The following is a 23,936-nucleotide window of genomic DNA, read 5'->3' as shown; positions in this document are numbered from 1 at the left end:
GACCTGGGCCCCTCTACCTGCCATAAAGTGGGCCCGTCTCCATGCCCGCCCTGGGTGCCCTCACCTCTTTCTGGGCACTCACCCCTTCCTCCACCTTCAGCCACAGTCTGTGCTCAAATGAGAGTTTCACTCACAGGTCCAGAACTCGATTCTACGCACCACCTCTTAGATCTTCAGAGGCTCAGAGGCCCCACCAGCTCTCTGGTCAAACTGAACTCCTGAGATTCCCTCACAAGCCCAGTTGATCCCAGGATTCTCATCTCATCCAGCTACCCAAGCCCAAAACCTGTGCTCCCCATGACCCCTCCCTCCCCGACGGCCATGTCCAAAGCCATTCCCAAAGATACCCGGCTGCACTGTCTAATGATCTCAGTCCAGCGGAGGACTCCATCTTCCCTTTGCCCCACCCTGTCCAATCACACTCTGTTTCATTCATTCATTCAACATATCTTGTAAGCATCTGCTATGGGCTTCCTCGGTGGCTCAGTGGTAAAGAATCTGCCTGCAATGCAGGAGACGCAAGAGAAGCAGAAGACGCAGGTTCGGGAAGGTCCCCTGGAGGAGGGCACAGCAGCCCACTCCAGTATCCTTGCCTGGAGAATCCCATGGACAGAGGAGTCTGGCGGGCTAGGGCCCATGGGGTCGCAAGAGTCGAACAAGACTGAAGCGACTTAGCATGAGCACGCATGCTTCAGGCATGAATCTAATGGTGAACAAAAATTCAAAAATTCCTATCCTCATGGAACTTGCATCTTGGTGGCACATGCAGAAAAGACCCAAGATAAACCAGGAGAGAAGTAGGAGCTACTACTCTGAGTGGGGCTGAGTGGTGGCCTCACCGAAAGGTGACAAGTGAGAAAAGAACAGGAGGAGGTGAGGGAGCCGGAAGCCGAGGCCCAGGTGAGAGGGGTCCAGGGCCAGCAAAGAGGCTGTGACAGGGGCCCCTGAGCAGGGCGAGCAGCACCCCGAGTGGTGGGAGGCAGAGAGGTGCTGGGCTGGGGGGCAAGGAGGCAGACAGGCAGGAAAGGCGTCCTGGAGGGTCACCGCGTTGGCCTGGTATCTTTCTGACAAAGGGCGGCAGCACCCCATATCACACCCCCTCCTGCTGCTGCCCGATCCCTGGGGAACCCGACTGACACAGGACTTTTCTGGCCACAGAGACTGGAGCTGATGGGGTGGGACCCAGCCTGGGCCTTAGATCTTCCTGAGAAGGAGTAAGGAGGGTTAGGAGCACATGCGGGCACACAGACTCACACTGGAGGAACCCACCACCTGTCATGTGAGCCACCTGTCACTTGAGGGCGCCATCCCCCCAAGAGAGGGAAGCAGCCACACTCAGGGCCTGGAAAGGCTGTTGGGCAGGCAGGCAGTGAGCCCGAGGTCCAGAAGTCCTGCTCGGGCCACAACTCGTCTGGACCACCTTGCCTTGGATTCCATCAGCCAATATGTAACACCGTGGAAATAGGGGGACTGAAATAGAAGGACGCAGGAACTTGAGTCGTGATGAGGAATTGAGGTCCATTCCACCAGAAAAAGGAGCCACTGAAGGATTTCCTTTCATTTTTTTAATAAATTTTTATGTGGACCATTTTGAAAAATCTTTAGTTAATTTGTTACAATACTGTTTCTATTGTTTATGTTCTGGTTTGGGGGCCATGAGGCATGATGGTCTTAGCTCCCCGACCAGGGATTGAACCCATGCCCCCTGCCTTGGAAGGTGACGTCTTAACCACTGGATTGCCAGGGAAGGCCTAAGGATTTTCAATAAGAGATGTGCATTTTGGAAAATTTATCTTTTGGAAAAACATTCTGAGGGCAGCGTAGTTGGTGTGAGTGAAGTGTTAGCCATGTCCAACTCTTTGCAACCCCGTGGACTGCCAGGCTCCTCTGTCCTGGAATTCTCCAGGCAAGGATACTGGAGTTGGTAGACATGCCCTTCTCCAGGGGATCTTCCCTACCCAGGGATTGCACCCCGGTCTCCCTGCATTGAAGGCAGATTCTTTACTGTCTGAGCCACCAGGAGGAGAGATGATACCTACACGTGGGCTTGGCACCCTGTGAGCTTGGGCACACCTGACTGCCAGCGCATCTGTGTGTGCGCACGCACTCTCACACACACGCACGCACACCCCTCCCTTCCCTCAGGACTCCTTCAGTCTGAGGATATGGGGTCATCTGTTCCAGAGGAGACAGAATTGAGCCCCTGGCTTTCCCTCCCTGGTGCTGCCTGCCGTGCCCTTGTCCAGCACTCACCGAGGCTGCAGTGTTTATATAGTAGTTCTTCAGGTCCTGGGTCTCTGACACGATGGTGGCGTGCACTTGTAACACGGCGGCACTCATGTACAGGATGCCCGTGGTCCCGTGATACAGGCTGTCCTGGAAAGACGCAGCGGGGGCACAGCCACTGTCACTCGGGCACGCAAGCGGTAACACCTTCTCCTCTGACTCAGCCTCTGGCCAGAGGGGGCCAAAGCGACAAGCCTGCTCCCGAAACTCCTGCTTTTTGCTTTCACAGTGTTCCTAGCGCAATTTCTATGTTGTGAGCAATAGTGGATTAAATAAATGTCAGTACCAGTATGAACCAAGATTTATTGAGTGCTTCTTCCCGGTCAAAATGTAGGCTAAATCTTTTCCTCATTTATCTCATGGAACCTTGTGAACTATGAGGTTGGTTCTATTTATCGTTAATGCCATTTTGAGGAAATAGAAGTCCAAGGTTAAAGTCAGTGACTAGAGGCTGAGCCAGGATTTGAAACCGGGCCACATTAACACCAAGCTTGTGTTCCCCAACTGTTAGTGCGATGAAGGCCTGCTGTTTGCTAGGTGTTTTCCTAACTGTGCACACTTGTGTCATTTCATCTTCACAGCTAATTTCATAAGGCAGCTACTATTAACATGCCCACTTTAAAGATGAGAAAACTGAGGCTTAGCTAACACATGGCAGAGTCGGGCTAATCTGACTCTAGATTTCCGTCCATCTTTGAACCTTTGTGCTAAACTCTCAGCAGTGTTCTTTAACATCATAAGAATACCACAGTATTCTGGAAGGAATATCATAATAGGCAAATTGGCATTTTGCAACCCCTAAAGAATATTCCTCAGAAGATGAAAGGGGACATTGGAGAAAAGAGTGATGGGGTAAGGTTGTCATCGTGAAAGAAGGACCACCAGTCACCATGTGTGATGTGACTTGGAGACACTTACGAAGCATCCTTGCCAGAAAGGTTTAACCCATTTCAGTTTAGCCTTTAGATGCTAACTTCTGGCTTACAGAAAATTCAGGGACTAGAGGAGCAAATCACACCAGGAAGAAGCAAACAAACCAAAATGTGGGACCTTCTACAGCAGTGGTCCCCAGGCTTTTCGGCACCAGGGACCGGTTTTGTGGAAGACAATTTTTTTTCAAGAACCGTGGGTGGACGGTTGGTTTCAGGATAATTCAACTGCATTATATTTACTGTGCAATTTATCTCTATTATTATTGCATCAGCTCCACCTCAGATCATCAGACATTAGAACCTGAAGGTGGGGGACCCCTGGTCTACAGGACAGCTGACCACCCAGTTTTTTCAGCAAGTCACTGGCAGGGAGAACCATGATAGTGTGAGGGTAACAGACAGGAAGGCCAGGGGTCTCCAAACGGAGGAAACAGGCTGCAAGTGTCAGACAGTTGAAGGCAATGGCACCCCACTCCAGTACTCTTGCCTGGAAAATCCCATGGACGGAGGAGCCTGGTGGGCTGCAGTCCATGGGGTCGCTAAGAGTCGGACACGACTGAGCGACTTCACTTTCACTTTTCACTTTCATGCCTTGGAGAAGGAAATGGCAACCCACTCCAGTGTTCTTGCCTGGAGAAACCCAGGGACAGGGGAGCCTGGTGGGCTGCCGTCTATGGGGTCGCACAGAGTCGGACACAACTGACTTAGCAGCAGCAGTAAGCGGCAGGAGCAAACAGACAAGTGTTAGATTCTTCCCCCTTCTCTATACAGATTTAAAAAGAGGTTTCTCTTAAAATTCTCTGCCGCCATGAAGACACCAGGCTCCACCTGAACTTAACTTTTCTCAAACCTGGAGCTAAGCAATGTGTTTTTCTCTTGGAAATGTTTGTCTTACACTATGTTAATGAGCTATGTATTTATTTACCCTAGATTCTGTCTTCAAGTTGGTTCTGCCTAAGACTCAGAACCGACTTGACAAACCAGAATGTTTTATTCATGCGAGTGTTCTCTTAAGCTATGTTACTGAGACGGTTTTTGCTTGGAAACCTGCCTTTCTTCAAGATTCATGTCAATCATTTTACGGCTTGGGACAACTCACCTTGTGCCAATGCTCCCTCAAAATGCATGTTGTGGGTGAGGGGCCTGGCGCCAGTCTCTGAGTTTTGAGACATCTCCTTTCTCTAATTAACAGCTTGCTGATAGGTATATAACACACCACTTAAAGGCTAGCAGGGGGTACTCTTTCTGCCCCCTTCTGATGTCTATGTCAGAAGCGTTCTCTATCTCTTGTATACTTTAATAAAGCTTTATTACACAAAAGTTCTGAGCAATCAAGCCTCATCACTGGCCTCGGATTGAGTTCTCCCCCGGAGGCCAAGAATCCCGGTGTCTTTCGTGGTTCGGCAACCAGCTATTGAAAAATAGAGTAAAGGTACTCAAGAATCACCACTACCAAGTGCAAGTGGGCCTGGTGAGGACCCTGATTCAAACAGGCCAACTGCAAAAACATATTTCAGCTATAATGGGAAAGAAAGTGAAGTCGCTCAGTCGTATCCAACTCTTTGCAACGCTGTGGACTATAGCCTACCAGGCTCCTCCGTCCATGGGATTTTCCCAGGCAAGAGTACTGGGGTGTGTTGCCATTTCCTTCTCCAGGGAATCTTCCCGACCTAGGGATCCACCCGGGGTCTCCAGCATTATAGGCAGATGCTTTTACCGTCTGAGCCACCAGGGTAGTGACTGTGTTATAATGGGGGACAGTTATAATTTTCCAGAACTGTGACCTGTGCCTTTGATGATAATGAGGAATTACCACTGACTTTAAGTAAGTTTGATAATGTAAGAAAGCTTGTGTATTTTTTTGGAGGCATTCCACAGTGAAGTGTGTATGAAGAAGGAACTCATAGGGCCTGGACTCCATCTTAGGCCTCTTCATGCTGATCATGCTCGGCCACCTTTCCAGTGGACTCTGAACTCTGTGTTCAGTGCCTATGAACACAGCAACAGAAGGATAAGACCCCCTCCAGACAGGGGAACCTTGAAGGTCGGATCTAGGTTACTCATCACCCAAGAGAAAACATACACTAATCACCCCTTCCTCCAGACAGACCGTATATTTTTCTGTATCTATCAGAGTGTAACCTCGGGTTTATTGATTATTGGCTAACTGTTTGAGCACATGAGCACACAGCGCGTGAATGATGGGCTTACTGGGATTGTATTTTCCTTGGCTGATGTAAGTCTCAAGGAATTTGGAGTGGTGGGTTCACGCACGTGCACATGGGGTATAAAAGATTTTCACAAATGCTGGTCGGGGTCCCTGGCTAAGAGGAGACTCTGCCTTGGGCGCGCCCGTGTAATAAACTGCACTCCACTGTCTGCACCGCCGTTCTGAGTGAGTTTGTTTCCCGGAACGCGTGGCTACAACATGTAGAATGGAATGACATGGTGTTGGGGATTTACTTCAAGATTCTTTAGGGGAAAAAAAGCTAGGTGGAGCAAATGTGATAAAGTCTTGAAAATGCTGGAATCTGGGTTAGGGTTACATGAGGATCCATAATATCAATACAATCCTCCCTACTTCTGTTTTGAATTGTTCAATAGAGAAATATTTCAATGGTTATCGGGATGGTGTGATGACATGAAAAATAGTTAATGGATGGCATAATAATAAATGAAAGACTCTACGTCTAAAATGATTGGTTCAGTGAGATTTATACATTTTATATGAAATTTGCCAGGAATAGGGAAGAATGAATTGTGATAGGTGATTGTGGATAGACCTTGAGATCGGGATTATTCTTTTCCTACTATATTTCTTTCAATACTGCTCAAATTATTTAACCATAAATTAAAATTAGAGGGGAAATGCATTAGGATGTGCCTGCTACAGGAGGAGCTGGGCTGTGCATATACACCTATAAAGGGAGGCAGTGGAGGGGAATACAAAGCAGGATGGATTCCGGCAGAGGAATGCTTTTATTCCCATCCAATAGTTGTTGTTGTTTAGTAGCTAAGTCGTGTCGAACTCTGGAACTCCACGGACTGTACTCCACCAGGCTCCTCTGTCCATGGGATTTCCCAGGCAGGAGTCCTGGAGTGGACTTGCCATTTCCGTCTCCAGGGGACCTTCTCAACCCAGGGACCGAACCCCTTGTCTCCTGCATCTCCTGCATTGGCGGGTGGATTCTTTACTACTGAAAGTGAAAGTGAAGTCGCTCAGTCGTGTCCGCATCTTTGCGATCCTGTGGACTGTAGCCCACCAGGCTCCTCTGTCCATAGGATTCTCCAGGCAAGAGTCCTGGAGCAGGTTACCATTTCCTTCTCCTTGGGATCTTCCCGACCCAGGGATGGAACCCAGGTCTCCCGCATTGCAGGCGCTTTACTGTCTGAGCCACCAGGGAAGCCCCTTTTACTACTGAAGCCCTCTCTAATAGTTGTTCAGCTGCTAAGTCATGTCCGCCTCCTTGGGCTGCAGCATGCCAGGCTCCTCTGTACCTCACTATCACTTGGAGTTTGCTGAAACTCATGTCCATTTGAAGGAGGAAACAGACAGAACAGGCTCCACCTTGAAAGCAGGACTCCATCTTGGGCTGGACTGTGGACTTTGAGCTATATGCCCAGTATCTATGGAAACGACATACCAATGGAAAACCAGATGCCCCCGGATGAAGGAGCCTCTGGACTCATACCTAGACTCTCTGTCACCTAAAAGAGTATAGTAATTATCTCTGTAACAGAACAAAGTCGTAAATCCCATTATGCTTCTGGGGTATCACCACAGGCCTATTGATAAAAGTCAATAACTATCTAGGCTTATGACACATGAATCATGGGTTAACTTTTGATCGTGTCTCTCTTTTATTTTGTCCAGACTAATTTCAGGGAATTTGGGGAGGTGGGTTTGAGCACGTACACTTAGGGTATATAAGGTTTTACAAAAACTGGTCGGGGTCCTGGGCTAAGAGGAGACTCTGCCTTGGGCGCGCCGGCGTAACAGACTGCACTCCACTATCTGCACTGTCCTTCTGAGCGAGTTTGTTTCCCGGAACACATGGCTACAACACATTGAGTCGATGATGCCATCCTACTTTTTCATCCTCTGGTGCCCCCTTCTCCTCCTGACCCCAGTTCTTTCCCAGCATCATGATCTTATAGTAAACACATTCAGATGAAATGTCGAGATTCCCTAGGGGCTCAGCCCAGGAAGCGTCTCTGGTTCCTCCTCCCACCCATGTTTTTCCTCAACCACGCCCAGGACGTTGGTCTGGGAGGAGCCTCAGGCCCTGGGTCTCTCTCCCTGATTCTTACCAGAATTTTCCAGGACTCGTATCTTTTGTAAAATCCAAACACGTAAGACAACAGGAGCATCAGGGAGATGAGGAAAGAGGTGAGCGAGACGTACATCACCCATCCTTGAAGCAGCGGGCTTGCTACCTGCGTGGCTGCCACCAGGATCCAGACCCAGACCCCAAATATCTGTAAGAGAAAAGCATGGAAGAAGGCGCGTTATTGGCTGGTGCTGAGTGTGATGCTCTTTGCGTATTTCCCACCTCTGCCCTCCTCTGGCTTTGGCTAAGCTCTCTTCAGGGGCTTCCCTGGTGGCTCAGGTGGTAAAGAATCTGCCTGTAATTTGGGAGACCCGGGTTCGACCCCTGGATCAGGAAGATCCCCTGGAGAAGGGAATGGCTACCCACTCCAGTATTCTTGCCTGGAGAATCCCATGGACAGAGGAGCTGGTGGGCCACAGTCCACGGGGTCACTAAGAGCGGAACACGACTGAGTGGCTAACACTTGCACTTTCATCTTTGGTCTTCTCCAGTTTGTGCAAAGGTGATACAGTGTGCTGAGGTATGGATATCTTTTTATTAAATACACTTGTATTCATTTTATATTCAATCTGATGATCCCTTTGTCTTGGTCTTGAGAGCCTGATTCTGCAGTTTGTGGCTTCTGTCAAGGTTCATTCCTGTTCACCTTTTCCCTCCTATATTTGTTGAAGATTGATTGTGATCATGACTATAGGCTTAGCTCAGTTCTAAATGATTCTCTTAGAGACTTTCTGTATAAAGGGCTCCACTTACTTCTGTCTAGCTCGGATGAAAGATACACAACTTTCAGGTCCTTCCTGGGACTAGCAGCTCTCATCTTACAAATAAATGACACATAGACACAGATATGGGCTTCCCAGGTGGCTCAGATGGTAAAGAATCTGCCCGTCATGCAGGAAACCTGGGTTTGATCCCTGGATCAGGAAGATTCCCTAGAAAAGGGAATAACTGACGACTCCAGCATTCTTGCCTGGGAAATCTCATGGACAGAGGAGCCTGGCAGGCTACAGTCCGTGGGTTGCAAAAGAGTGGGGCTTGACTGAGCGACTAACGCTCTCACTTTCAGACATAAACAAGTCACCCCGTCCCTTCCGGGGTCCCACTGCCGTTGTCCTGGAGGCCGAAGCACTTTTGAATTTATGGAGAATTCTCAGGCTCTTCCAAAGCGAAAGGCAACAGGAGGAGACGCCAGAAGAGACCAGGGAGTGGGCCACAGGGCAGAGCTTCCCAGCCTCGTGCAGGGTTGGGAACGTCCCCGGAAGCCTGGCTGCCTCTGAGAGCACACTGCCCCAGGCCTCAGAAACAATCTCCAGGTGAACTGTGGAAGTCCTAGGCTGGACCCGGGACTGCCCACGAGCGAGCTGGGGCTGCCTCGTTCCGAGCAGGGAGAGTAGAGGAGCAAGAGCTGCTGTCCTCCTGAGCCAGGCTCCTGTGTGTTGATTACAGTGACCAGGTGGCTGATGCTGAGGGAGGTGCCAGAGCGTGGCTTGGGGGCACCTGCCAAGCACCTTCCCCACCAAGCCTTGAGAAATGCCTGAAGATGCTGGCCCACTGCCAGTACCCAAACAATGCTGGCTGTTAGCGGCAATGGCATTCAGGACTTAGTGACTGTGGAACCTATAGAATTTTACATTCACAGGAGACCTCTGAGGGCAGAGAATGGTCTGTGCCATTCACCGATGTATTCCTGGCGTCCAGCCCAGGGCCTGGAGAAAAGCAGGCATGACTCAGTGATAAACCCCAGGGCTTCCCTGCTGGTAAAGAGTGCGCCTGAGGCAGGGGGCCCAGGTTCAATCCCCGCGTGGGAAGACCCCCCGGAGAAGGAGATGGAAGCCCACTCCAGTATTCTCGCCTGGAAAATTTCACAGACACGGAAGCCTAGTGGACAACAGTCCATGGGGTTGCAAAGAGTCGGACACAACTTAGCAACTAAACCCCCATGATGATAAACCCACCAGCACTACCTCTTGTTCACGAGGGGCTTTAGAGTTTATAAAGTGCATTCACAGAGGTGCATTCACCCCTGGTGGTCCAGTGGTTAGGAATACAACTGCATATTCAGGGGACATGGGTTCCGTCCCTGGTCCAGGAAGACCCCACCCACACATCTGAGTACCACGACTACTGAGCCCCATCTTTAGAGCTCGCACTCCGCAACAAGTGTAGCCCCCCATTTGTTGAAACTAGAGGAAGCCCTCACACAGCAATGAAGACCCAGCACCAAAAAAATTTATCTATAAATAAAATGCATTCACTCAGATGGCCTCATTTCATCTGTACAGGAATTCAAACTCCCAGGGGCTTCCTACAGAGAGCTGCCACTTGATACCTGCTGCCTCTTATTGCCAGCTTCCCTGCCTCAGCCCTACTGGCCCATCAGTGCTGGCAAAGGGTCTCCCCACCCCGGCTCCTGCCCTCAGAGGCCGCCTTGGGCAGACACTACCACACGCACACCATCTATGTGTCCGCATTTCATTCTCGCAGCGTGTGAGACGCTGCCCTCCTGGGAGCATCTGGAGAAGGAAATGGAAGGAGGGACTGAGGTCTGAGACCGCGTGGGACATAGAGCGGGGCACGGGTAGGGCTCTCCTCCTCACCAGATTCCATGCCCCAAGGGGGGCCCCTGAGCATTTGGGAGAATCTACTCAAATTGCCCCTTCTTCTTGGCATAAAGGTTGCACAATCAGCTTTACACAAAGGAATGTTATTTACTTTTTATTTCCACACCCTCTATCTTCTGAACATTAGAAGGGAACCAAGGCCAAGGCCAAACTCCTGGTAAATTTAAAACCAGTGGAGTTTGCTATCCTGTTTCTGTCTCAAGCAGCCTCGGTTGGATTCATTACAGGGAAAACAATTTTGAATATTTGTCTTGACCTTTTTTTTCTAAATTCATATTTAGCTTTCCAAATTGGCTTGGCAACCTAAATCATTCTCTCCTTTTAACCCTCATTTTTTGTTATCTCAAGAGTTGGAGATATTTTTAGATGTTGGGGGCTGGCCTTCAACGTGGAAGAAGATTGTATTAAAGGCAGATATTTCAAGCAAGTGTATTTCAGGTACGATTTTGGCAGTCTGTTTCTTAAGAGCAAACACAGATTACTCACCTGTGTGTTTTCTAAAGGTTGAACTGAAACTGGAAGGGATCACTTAAGGGAGGGTAGAGCTTAACAATAAGTTTATTTATTACTCATTCTTCTCTAAAACATGGAGAATAGGCCCCTCACATTTAGAGAGCTGGTTAGAGCTAGAGGATGAGAACTGGGGTAACAGCACCCAGATGTAGTCAGGAGCAATAGCCAGTTCCAGATCGGGGCTGGGGAACCTGATATATCATCAGAGCAGACAGCAAAATATTTTTAAAGGCTCTTGGGATTAGGTCAGAAGGATTCAGAAGGCTGCTGCTGACTAAAGATGGGGCAATTTGACCTTCAAATAAATATAATAACTACTGTGGATTGCGCCTAGTCGCTCAGTCTTGTCCGACTCTTTGTGACCTCATAGACTGTAGCCCGCCAGGCTCCTCTGTCCATGGGATTCCCCAGGCAAGAATACTCGAGCTGGTTGCCATTTCCTTCTCCAGGGGATCTTCCTGACCCAGGGATCGAACCTGTGTCTCTTGCATTGGCAGGCGGGTTCTTTATCACTGCACCCAGTGGATTGGACTGTATCAACCAAGCTGAAATCCATGAGTTGAAAATGATGCTTTTTAAAAGCCCTACTTTGGTCATTTTTGGAGGATGCTTATTATTTTGGAAGGCAGCCATGTTCACCACTATACCGCCAATAATTATTATTTTGAAGAATGCTTAATAAAGAAAAGAATTATGCCAAAACTGTTCCATAAGGGTAAGGTGCTTTTAAAATATGTAAATTCCTGAGCCTTAACCCTCACCACACCCTGAGTCCTGCTACTCCTGGGACCTTCCAGGGACTCTGAGGAAGCCCCAAGGTCCGGACGTTGCCCCAGAGACGGTGAGGGAGGCTGCATTGTTAAAAATTTCCCAGGTGAAGCAGTGAAGACTGAGAAGCCCCAGGGCCCATCCTGTTGCTTCCAGGCTCTTTCACTCCAGTTCATGCAGAAGCAGTACTGAGGCTTCCGGGTCCAAATCCTAGCTCTGCTAAAGGGGCAGATTATTTAACCCATTTCTGCATCCATGTGCTGGTTCATCAAACAGAGGAGGTGGGGAGGACTCCTCTTTCCTGGTTCCTGTGAGCATTAGATGAGTCTCTCATGCACAGGGTGAGTGTTGAGCAACCATTGTTGGCCGTGTTATTGGCTACAAGGACATGGGAGGGAATCTTCCCCGAGAAAAACCCAGGAGAGGGAAAGTCCAAGGCCAGTCTTCCTGAGGGATAGGAGGTTCACTTCTGGAAGAGCCGGGATACCAATCGGCGAGGAGATGAGATAGCAATGAGGGGGCACAGACCCTTCTAAGGAGTTAATGAATGCTTTGCTAGAAAAATGTACCTGCGTACACGCATGATTTTATCTACAGATGTGGGAACTCACAGTCCCTCCAAGCCCACCTGCAGCCCCCAGGTTGAAGTCCGTTACCATTTCCAGGATAGATAATGGTGCCATCAGCCAGTCTACTATTTTGATGATGTTGATCAAGATATTAAATGCATATACTCTTCGACCCAGTAATTTCACTTTGGGAGTCTGTCCTACAGACAGCACACATGCACGAAACGGTGAAGGCACAATGTTGTTTGTTGAAGCCTGCTGGTGACAGAAAGATAAAGAAGCATCCCGAATGTTTTGTCCGGTGTGAGCGGGGGTCGTGAGAGCAATTATGTCATACAGTGGAAAACTCAGCAGCCTTCAAAGAGAATGAAAAACTGTGTATCAGAATAGAACAGAGCCTAGAATTGTACAAGGCAGAGAGCAGTGTGCCAGGTGTGCTATGACTTACATAGAAGAAGAGAATGTATAAGCGTATGTATGTATATATGTGCATTGGTTTGAATATTTCTGGAATGAGACCCAATAAACCAATCATGCCCTGACCTCCCGGGAGGAGAATTTCTTGGCTGAGAGACAAGATCTTTTAAATGAATCCAAATCACCAACATACACATTGAAAAAGAAAGAAGAAAGACACTGGGTTGGATGATGGGGGCTCACTTCAAAAGTCGAAAGATTTTGCAGCAAAATGAATGGACCTAGAGACTGGCAAACTGAGTGAGGTAAGTCAGAGAGAGAAACACGAATATCATGTGATACCACTTATATGCGGGCTCTTAAAAAATGGTGTAAACACATTTACAAAACAGAAATAGAGTCACAGATGTAGAAAAGAAACTTACGGTTACCAAGGGAGAAGGGGGAGAGGGAGAAATAAATCGGGAGATTGAGGTTGACGCATACGTACTACCATATATGGACAGCTAGCCCGGAAGGCTACAGTCCACAGGGTCGCAAAGAGCCAGACACGACTGAGCTACTGAGTACAGGGAGCTCGTCTCGACACTGTGTAATGACCTGTATGGAAAAGAATCTGAAAAGAGTGGATATGCGCTGTGTATAACTGATGCACTTGGCTGTACGCCTGAAACTAAGGCAACATTGAAAGTCAGCTATACTTCAACAGGGACTTTTGAAAAGATCCTGAATGGGAGTGACAAGAAGAGAACTGCCTTTCCTTTGGGGAGAGAGGGTCTGTCCTAAGAGGACAGAGCAGGAGGGGAGCCAGGGGGCCTCCGAGGGGCTGGGGCAGGGGCTGGGTGCACTGACCCGGGGCTGGGAACTTCACTCGGATCGCCCGGATCGCCCATGATGACAGCTGCCCTCACAATGACCCCGTGTGAAGAGGGAGCGGCTGTTCTTTTGGCCAGGCTCAGGGCTGGGCTCCTGGCCACTCCCGGGAGGCGTGGTCCCGGTGGGGCCAGCCGTGGGGTTGGGAACAGGGGGAGATGCTGGCCATACGATACTCTGGCTGATACCAGAGGCAGGTTTTTCTGCATAGCTGGGCGTTATTTCAGCCTGGCTGGTCCACTCACCACCAACCCTGCATTCCTCTCCTTACCACTTGGCTTAATCTTCAGGAAAGGTTGGTGGCCCCTCCTCCCCTTCACTGGGACTCAGGTGAACACAAGCTGCAGGAAAAAGACTCGTGGGACTTCCCTGGCGGTCCAGTTCTTTTTTTTTTTTTTTTTTTTGACCATCACAGGCAGCTAGTCCAGTTCTTAAGAATCCACCTTGCAATGCAGGGGACGAGGGTTCAGTCCCTGGCCAGGCAACGAAGATCCCACATGCTGTGGAGCGACTAGGCCCACACACGGCAGCTGCTGAAACTGCACACCCTGGAGGACTGCAGCTACTGAACCTGTGTGCTGCAACGAGACCCAACAAGGCCAGATCAAGAAACACAGGTTCACAAACCGAAAACGAGAAGGCCAGACTCGAGACAGGGAGGCCCGGGAGGTCAGTGGGGCCAAGAGAACTGGGGGCTCCTGCTCCCTCTGACGGCCCGGGAAGAATGAGCTGAAGGAAGAACAAGGTCTGGCTTGTGCACGATGGGAACCAGGACCATTTCGGGGCCCCTTCCGATGCTCAGATGTTTCAAGATGAAGAAAACTATTGTCTCACACATTCCAGTAGCCACATGAGTCCAAGTCCCTTGGGCATTGTTTATCTTCCAAAACTGTGATAAAATACACTGAACAAAGCGTGCCATTTTAACTGCTTTTAAATGTACAGTTCAGAGGCTTCTCTAGGGGCTCACATTGCAAAGAATCTGCCTGCAGTGTGGGAGACCTGGGTTCGATCCCTGGGTCGGGAAGATCCCCTGAAGAAGGGAATGGCTACCCACTCCAGTATTCTTGCCTGGAGAATTCCTTGGACAGAGGACCCTGGCGGGCTACAGTCCATGTGGTCGCAAAGAGTTGGACACGACTGAGCGACAACACTTACCTTACTCAGGGGTATTAAGAGCATCCACAAGGTTGTGTGCCATCTCCACCATCCATCCATCTCCAGGACACTTCATCTGGCAAAACTGAAACTCTGTCCCATTCAACACTAACTTACTATACCCCCTCCTCCAGCCCTTGACAACCACCATTCCTCTGTCCCTAAAAGTTTGACTACTCTACCTTGTATGAATGGAATCATAGAGTATTTGTTCTTTTGTTTCTAGCTTATTGCACTCAGAATACTTTCCTTCCTCTTAAAAACTGAATAATATTCCATTATGGGGGCTGCTCAGATGGCTCAGTGGTAAAAAAGTATATATATATATCTGCCTGCCGATGCAGGAAACACAGGAGACTTGGGTTCCATCCCTGGGTCAGGAAGATTCCCTGGAGAAGGAAATGGCAACCCACTTCACTATTTTTGCCTGCAAAATTCCATGGACGGAAGAGCCTGGTAGGCTACAGTCCATAGGGTCACGAAGAGTCAGACAGAACTCAGTGACTGAGCATGGCAGCATTCCATTATATGAATATACCACATATCTATTTTATTTTATTGGCAAAATATGTATTTACTTACTTATTTTTGGCTGTGCCAGGCCTTAGTTTTGGCATTCAGGCTCTGGAGTGTAGGTTCAGTTGTCCCACGGTATGTGGGAGCTTAGTTCCCCAACCGGGGATGGAACCACTGGACCACCAGGGAGGTCCCCTCATGTCTATTTATTTACTCATCCTTTGGTGCCACTTCCGCCTTTCAGCTACTGGGGGTAGTGCTGCTGTGAACATGAATGGACAACTGTATGTTTGATGCACATCCTTTAGAAGGGAAAAATAAGACGAGCCCCATGCAGGAGCTGCTGTTTGGAGCCCGTCTGGAGGTTCTGGTACAAAACGCCCAGAGAGTCACAGCCTCTGCAAACAGAGCACCCCGTTCATGTCACCGAGGCCAGCACGGGCATCCCTCAGGACTTCGGTACTGCCCACTCAGAATGCTCAACCCCAGGGTAATTTAATGGTTTAAATGGCAAAACAGGAATTAGATCTGTGTCTTATTTTCTGATCGTGCGGCATGTGGAGTCTTAGTTCCTAGACCAGGGATCAAACCCGTGTCCGCTTTAATGGAATCGTGGAGTCTTAACCACTGGCCCACCAGGGAAGTCCCTAGATCTGTTCATCATTTTTTCAATCCTAAGATTTTAAGTCGATTGTAAAATTAAGGTTAATGTTATCAGCAGAGGAATTCTTTTATTATGTGATGTTCCTTTTGGGGCCGAGTGCTGGTGGCGAACTGTGGGGAACATGCATTTTGTATTCAATTTTTTTTGGTATTTTTCCATTTTGCTCCATGGCTTAATGATACAGTCGATTCTTGTCGTTCGAGGTAGTTCTGTCAAGTTGTCCTGAACACTGGCGCGTTTAGGTGTGAATGGTGAATCATTGCTCCTTGGGAAACACAGACTACATTCCTACAAACTTGTGGTCAAAATATCATCAACTGACCAACAAATAACTTTGTTTTATGTATCTTTCTGGTTAAAGACACATTATTCAGTATAGTTAATATGTAATGTTAATCCATTAATATCGAGCTGTCACCGAATGTCAAGCTCTATAACTATACGCTTACCTAACACTGACTTTCAAGGTAAGGCAAGTCACTGCCTTGCCAAACTTAGGAACACCAGACATAACTTCAGCGGTGTACTTGGACTATTTTGAATACTAAAATCACCAACAAAAAGCCAAGCACAAAACTTAGCAAGACGAGGCACTAAACAGACTTGGGAAAGGGCCCTGTTAACGCTATGCGCTGTAGCAAGGCAAGCGCTTCCCCCTGGCTCAGTGGGTAAAGAATCCACCTGTGATACAGGAGATGTAGGAGCTACGGGTTCAATCCCTGGGTTTGGAAGACTTGTTGGAGGAGGGAATGACAACCCACTCCAGCATTCTTGCCTGCAAAATCCCACGGACAGAGGAGCCTGGCAGGCTCTAGTCCGAAAGGTCAAAAAGAGCTGGGCATGACTGAACAACTAAGCGTGCGTTTAAGACGGCAGGGATTGACCTCAGGTTGAAATGTGCGTGTCTCAGACTTGGGACTCGAAGTTTTGTCTGCACTGCCTCCAATGGCACACGTCCTCGAATCTGCGTGACAACACCTCAACTATGGATTGTGGGCTTACAAATAACATTTAGTGAGCAAGGGAACTTGGAAACGCAGAATCCGTGAGTAGTGAGGCCCGCCTGTACTTTCAATGGCACCATTACATTCCATCACGTTGATAACACTTCATTTAGTCAATTAGGCCCCAGGGCAAAGAGGTGTGGATTTTCCCTGTTATGGATGATGCCGCAGCAGGCAACATTGCAGAGAGTTGTCTTTTTTTCATTCCTCCCACGGGGCTTCCCTGGTGGCTCAGTAGTGAAGAGTCTGCCTGTCAAGGCGGGAGGCGCGGGTTCGATCCCTGATCCGGGGAGATCCCACAGGCTGCAGAGCAGCTAAGCCCGTGCACCACTACTGAGCCCGCGCTCGAGCCCGGGCGCCGCGCCTGCTGAGCTCACGTGCTGTGACCGCCGCAGCCCGCCCGCCCTGAAGCCCACGCTCCACAGCCGAAGAAGCCCCTGCAAAGAGCAGCCCGAGCACCGCAACGAGAGGGTAGCCCTGCTTGCTGCAACTAGAGAAAAGCCGGAAGAGAGACAAGACAAATGAGCAAGTCCTCCCTATGGAATAAACCGCCCAGCTGGGCGTACTGGTGGGCAGTGGGGTGGGGTGGGGTAGGAGATGTAGCAGGTGACTTTCCAGCATCCCTTAGGCTCAACGTATGTCTTGGCTGGGACACACACGTGACCACCCTGGACAACGAGATGCAAGGCTTCTGGGTCCTGGGAAGGGTTTCTTCCTGCCTCGGGGATGAGACAGTTCTGCCCTTGCTCTGGCCATGGCTTGTCTGGGTTTAGGGCTGGAGCTATGATGAGGAAGAGGAGAGGTGGGAAGAGGCTGGGTTGGATGACACAACTGTGCTGCCAAAGAACCAGCCCAGGCAGAGCCCGCCAGCTCCTCTGGGCTTACGGGGATATGAGGTCTTCCACTTCCCTTCCGTTCCAGCCGTTTTGCAGCCCTCGTCACAGCACTGCTAAGGACCTGGGATAAGAGTCTGCTCACATGACCTATGCCCTTCACCACCTCTTAGAACTCCCGCAGTTGGCTTCCCGGAATCCCCAGGCCAAACTCGGCCAACACCCAGCAGTCTCCTGAGCCTGTGCAGTGCCCCCAGCACCCAGCCTTCCAAACGGCAGCTGAGATCTATTAGTGGCTGATGAAATCCCCCTGCTCACTACCGGCATTAAAAGGTTAAGTAGGGACTTCCCTGGTGGTCCAGAGGCAGGGTCCCGGGTTTGACTCCTGGTCAGGAAGGTAAAGATCCTGCATGCCACAATGAAGACAGAAGAACCCACATGCCACAACCAAGACCTGGAGCAGCCAAATAAACAAACAAATGAATATTTTTTTAAAAAGTGAAATAGACTAGCAGCAACACGAATGGGCCTAGAGACGGTCACACTAAGCAAAGAGCATCAGACAGAGACAAATGTCCTCTGGTATCACGTACACATAGAAAGATGCAAATGAGTCTATTACAGAACAGAAACAGACTCCCAGACATAGGAAGCAAACGCATGGCTGCCAAAGGAGAAAGGGGTTGGGAGGGATACACCTGGGGTTTGGGATAAACAGATACACGGCACTATGTGTGAAATGGATAAACAAGGACCTACTGTATAGCGCAGGGAAAAACTATATGCAGGGTCTCATGAAAACCTATGATGGAGGGGGGCTTCCCTGGCGGTCTAGTGGCTACTGTTCACCTTGCAATACAGGGGACATGGAGTCAATCCCCTGTCCAGGAAGATCCCACATGCCTTGAGCAGCTAAGCCAGTGCTCACAGCTACTGAAGCCCTCTCACTGAGAGCTTGTGCCCTACAACAAGAGGAGCTACCGCTCGCTGCAACTAGAGAAAGCCCACCAGAGCACCGAACACCCCACTCAGCCAGAAATAAATGAAAAACTCTATCTAAAAAAAAAACATAATGGGAATGAATCTGAAAGAATATATATGAATCACTTTGCCCTACATCTGAGGCTAACACAACATAGTAAATCAACTTTACTTCAATAAAAAGTAGTTTGTTTTGAAACAAACATGTAAGTAGGCTAGTGAAGAAAATACAACGCCTTGTTCATAGGAAAGGGCAATACTGTTTCCTGAATCTTTTGTTCTAATTAGTCACACACAGACACACACACACACACAAAGTTGCCACGGAAACGCATTTTTTTCGTGCATCATGGCCAGGAGTGGACCCCTAGCTCCAGTCTGCCTCTTTCTGTCCGAGAGCCTCAGTCCAGGCTGGTGCGGGCCCCCTCCCCCCCAGAGCCCCCCGTGCCCTCCCTGGCGTCAGCTCGCAGCTGGACGGCAGCAGGAGCCTCAGCCCTGGTCCTGGGGGATCACGCTGAGGTCTGTGGGAAGCGTGAGCCTCTGAGAGGAAGCCAGAAGGGACGAGGGGCTGTGAGACACTCGGAGGAGTTCCTGGAATGTCCTCCGTCTGCGCTGATGGAACTTGGCATAAAGGCACCAGGGCCTCCACAGCTGGAGGGTAGGGGCCCAGCCTCCTTCAGGCCCTCCCAGGGGTGGGGGCGGGCACCCCTGAAGTCCTCACCTAGCTGCGGCCCTCCCTGTGGGCGGCTCAGGAACCCAGCGCCCATGTGGATTCTGATTACCACCATCTCTGCAGCCTGTGAAGCTCTTTGGGCTGGCATGTCACCTCCTTTGATGGGGGAGGAAGCCGGTTCTGAGAGATCAAGCGACTTTCCACAAGTACCCATGAGCAAGGGGCATGTGGCAGGCCTGGGCTGTAATCTGGGACTCCCAAACCACCAGCTTTATGTGGAAGCTCTAGGCGCCATAATTCAACCCAGGATCCTTCCAAAGACCAGTCACTACGTACTGACTCTTGCAGTGAGAATTTTCTCTCTGTGGCTTTAAGGGTAACAGGAAAGTGCCTGCCCAGGCCCCTTGAACTCCCACGAGGACCCCTGTCTTATCCGGTCCACTCCAGAAACAATGGTGCGGGCCAAAGCTCCGTCCACCCGCCCCCTGCAGAACAAGCCATATTAGGAGCTCCTGGTACCCTCAAGGGCTCTCAGGCCTGGGCTGGCCCTGCGCCAGGGAAATTGGTGCCTGCCCTGGGGTGTGAGCCCGGGAGGGGCAGGATGCCGGAGGGAGGGACTGGTGAGTCAGTGGCCAGGCCTCCTCTGCTTTCCTCCCCTCCCTCCATCGCTTCCTCCCCTAGGACCGCACCCACCCATTCAGAGCCCCCCACCCCACTTCCCACTGGCCCAGCTTCTCATTGACTCAACAGCACAGATTTACAATGTAACATGAACTAGGATAATAAAAACATTCTTATTCCTCCGAAGTCTAAAGGGCTTTTCCTTCCAGTCTCAAAAAAAACCCAAAAAACCTAAGCATTTTGGGGAACACATTCTCCCCCACCTTTTTAAAAAAGCTTGTGTACCTTGGAAAAGTTAGAAAGTAGAGGAGAGATGTAAAGAAACAGTATAAACGCGTACTGCTCCCCACAGCGGCCTCATAGACAGACTTGCCCGTTCCCCAGCCCCACCACCTCTCTTCTTGGCTCCCCACTATGCTTATTAACCTTGTGACCCTTCCATTGTCCCCAGGAAGTCCCCCAAGGAGCCCCTGGGCTCAGGAGAGGTCCCCACCTCCTCCCTCCCCCAGGAACCGCAGACATCTTGTGACCAGTGGCCGTGTTCCTGCCCTCAGTCAGGCACCGAGGACCCAAGGATGTCACCATTCACTCTAGTCCCCAGGGACTCCTGCCCAGCTTGCTCCTTCCCTGCTAGTCTAAGACCAGATCCTCGAAAACAGGTGCTGGACCGATGTCGCCTCCTCCAGGAAGCTGCTCTTGTTCACGCCTCCCTAGGTCCTGGAGGGAGGACGCTGCCCTGTGGTCTTCGAGTCCTTGGTGTGGGGCAGGGAGCCTGGCATGACCCGCAGGTGCCCAGCATGTGCTGTTGATCGCCTTGAGCAGGAGGCAGGAGGTAGCCTGCTGGACTCTCCACTCACCGGCAGCTCAGGCTCGCCTTTGCGGGCCTGGTGCCCACTCAGCTGGCTGCCCCTGATGCCTCTGGGCCAGTGGCTGGCCCAGACACGGACCGGCATTTCTGCCAGGTTGCTGTTGTTTAGTCCCTAAGTTGTGTCTGACTCTTGCGACCCCATGGACTGTAGCCCACCAGGCTCTTCTGTCAGTGGGCTTTCCCAGGCACGAATATTGGAGTGGGTTGCCATTTCCTTCTCCAGGGGATCTTCCTGACCCAAGGGTGGAACCTGAGTCTCCTGCCCATTTCTGCCAGGAGCTGGGACCAAATGGGAACAAACACCCATCTGTTTTATCCTCACCTATATCCTCACACACAGGAAGGACTAGCCAAGAACGTGCTGTCCAAGAGGACAGTGTTCAGGGAATTCCTTGGTGGTCGAGTGACTGAGACTCTGAACTTCCAATGTAGGGCACCTGGGTTTGCTCCCCAGTCAGGGAACTAGGTTCAACATGCTGCAACTAAGACCCAGCGCAGCCAAATAAATTTTAAAAAAAGAGAGAGGGGAGGATGTTCAAATAAATACATCACTCCTCCCACCCAGAGTCATGTGGGCAGAGAGAGAGAGTCAGATGGGCAAGTAGGGGCAGAGAATCCCTCCAAGGGAAGGGGCTGGGGGAGGCGGTGTGTGGGACCTCTTTGAAATAGATCAGAGGACTCCGGAGCCCCACACCTGTGTTATCTGGCCCCCCTGGGTGGGAGTCCATGGAGACCCCACCCTGGGCTGCACTCTGGGTCCAGCCTGCGGCAGGAGTGACGGAGCTGGGCACCCAAGGAGCCGTGAGCCTGTGGTCTGCTGCAGTAGAGCTGGCCGGGACAGAGAACATCTGACTAGGTAGCGGCAGCTGAGGGGCGGGGCGGCTCACGGTAGAGGAGGAAGCAGGGAAGGGCTGGTGAGAGCAGTCGAGGCCAGGAACCCGCGGGGGGCCCCTCCAACCCACCCCACTCTGGTCTACTCCCTGCCGCTGCCAGTCCGGACAACACTCTAGAAACCTCCCCTCACCCCGGGGCAAGTCCTCCAGGAAGAGCACCCCCGGTAGGGCGCTGGCTGCAGGTGGGGCCTGCTTATCGCTGAGACTTCTTATCTGGGGCTCCGCGGTCCAGGGGCCTCGGGGTGCCAGGGCACCCAGGTGTTTCCTTCAGGGCACCTGCTGCAAGAGGAATTCTCTGGGGACTGGCCTTCCAGCAGCAGGCTTGGCGGCCTGTCTTGTCCGAACTGAGAGAGGCCACCAGCTCAGGGAAGGTTGCATGTGGTTCAGCCGAATTCTTGGAGGAAGAGCAGGGCCTGAAGGAGGGGTGTGTGCAGAACTGACGATGGGCTGTTAGTTCCGAGGGTCCCTCAGCTCAAACCTGTCCTGCTGTGGTCCGCTCTGCCAAGCGGGCTGGACTCTGCCAGCCACAGCTCCCAGCTCCCTCCAAAGCTGGATTCTTTTTCAGTTTTTAAGAAATATTTATTTATTTATTTACCTGCACCAGGTCATAGCTAGGGGCTTCCCAGGTGGCACAGGGGTAGAGAATCTGCCGGCCAATGCAGATGAAAGAGAGGCTGGCTCGACCCCTGGGTCAGGAAGATCCCCTGGAGTAGGAAGTGGCAACCTGCACCAGTGCTGTCGCCCGGGAAATCCCATGGACAGAAGAGCCTGGCAACTTACAGTCCACGGGGCACGAAGAGCCGGTCACGACTGAGCATGCACGCACACAATTTGCCTCGGTCCTTAGTTGCGGCATTTGGGATCTAACTCCCTGACCAGGGCTGAAACCTGGGCCCCTGCACTGGGAGCGTGGAGTCAGCCCCTGACCACCAGGCAAGTCTGGAACCTGGATTCTTGCGAGGTTCTGGCACTGGGGGGACTCGAGGGGGTTCCTGTCACCATCACTCCTTGGGGTTTTCTCCAACCTTCAGGTCCCTGTGCCTCTGCTCTCGGGAGACCACTGTCCTCAGCACAGCCCCTCCCCACAAGGCCCGCAGCCCGCTGGGCGGGGCCCCGCTCACGGGACTCCTGGTGCGTGGCAGTCGCTTCGTGTACTGCTCAGCCTCTGGGGCTTCAGCGTCTTCTCTCTGCCCTTTCAGCCTTGGCAGCAGTGGTGCAAACAATCCCCTGCGCCGCAGCCTATCTGTGGGCAGAACTTCCTGGGCATTCCATTCTCTCCCAAACACAACGGGCACCGCTTACGGTCCTTCCCACCTAGTCTCCATCTGCCCCCGTCAGGCATCAAACCCCCCAAGGCGGGGGCCGTGTCTTCTGCCTCTCTACAGTCCTGTGGTTGCCATGCGGTAGCGGCTCAATAAATATTTGTTGAGTGAATACACGGGATTTAAGTGGGATTGTCTTCCTCTTTCCTTGCAGTCTGAGTGTACACGCTTGTATACATTTCCTTACAGTCTGAGTGTATACACTCCTCTGAGTCCTGGGAAGCCCTGGTCTGAACAAGGGAATATCTAATCCCTTAATCCAAACCCTGGAAAGAATACCAAATTCTCACCCCGAGCAAGCTTGTCCTGATAGTGTCTCTAAACTCCAGGAGCCTTTAACAGGTGAGGCTGTGCACCCTTACTTTTTCCCTGTCTCGGGGTGCTCTTTAGTGTTCATGCATCGCTCCTTTAAGACAGGATCCATGACTTACCATATCCATTTTATTATTGTCTTTTTATTCTTGTAACCCCCTGAGAGCAAAGCATGGGTCTAGAATAATAGTAACACCTCAGTAAATATTTCTTGGTTTGCAACTGAAATTCGCTCATGAGAGACTCACACTTTCTAAAAAATTGTATTTATTCATCTAACTGTGCCAGGCCTTTAGTTGTGGCACACAAACTCTTAGCTGTGGTGTGTGGGGTCTAGTTCCCTGACTGGAGCGTGAACCTGGGCCCCCTACACCGGGAGTGACAGGTCTTAGCCACTGGACCATCAGGGAAGCCTGAAGACCCGCACTTTTTCGTAAGAGGTTTAGCCAACCACCAACAATAGTGTGGTGTGTGCTCACAGTTCTTGTGTGGATGCTTCCAGGAAGGTCCTTACTGCAAGCCCAGAGTTGTCTGAGGAGACCTTTGCTGATGCTGCCCTGCCGTTGCGGCTCAGAGTGGTTAAGTCACCTGCCCAGGGTCTCACAGCCACTAGGCAACAGAGCCAGGCTTCTCCCTCTCAACTGACTCTGTGTGACTGAACCTGAACACGTCAGGAGCCTCCGAGGGTAAGGGCTGGGCCTGGGGCCAGGAAGCCAGAGTGGGTCCAGGCCCCTGGGGAGGCTGGAACCTGGGTCCTTCTTACATGGCCCCTCTCTGCTCC

General features: G+C 50.9%; 1 protein-coding gene across 1 annotated transcript in view; it reads right to left on the bottom strand.

Moving 5' to 3' along the window:
* MALL (mal, T cell differentiation protein like) overlaps positions 1-23,936 on the bottom strand; it is a 32,788-nt gene that overhangs the window by 1,812 nt on the left and 7,040 nt on the right. Inside the window, exons 2-3 of the mRNA XM_052649085.1 lie at positions 7,530-7,697; positions 2,254-2,376 (exon numbers count right to left, since the gene is read on the bottom strand). Of these exons, the coding sequence (XP_052505045.1) occupies positions 2,254-2,376; positions 7,530-7,697 (291 nt within the window). The remainder of the gene's footprint in view (positions 1-2,253; positions 2,377-7,529; positions 7,698-23,936) is intronic.

This window comes from Budorcas taxicolor, chromosome 11 (genome assembly GCF_023091745.1).
Source record: "Budorcas taxicolor isolate Tak-1 chromosome 11, Takin1.1, whole genome shotgun sequence".
In the NCBI taxonomy this organism is placed as follows: domain Eukaryota; kingdom Metazoa; phylum Chordata; class Mammalia; order Artiodactyla; family Bovidae; genus Budorcas; species Budorcas taxicolor.
Note: the sequence above shows the minus strand (reverse complement) of the source record. Positions and strands in the feature narration are given on the sequence as shown.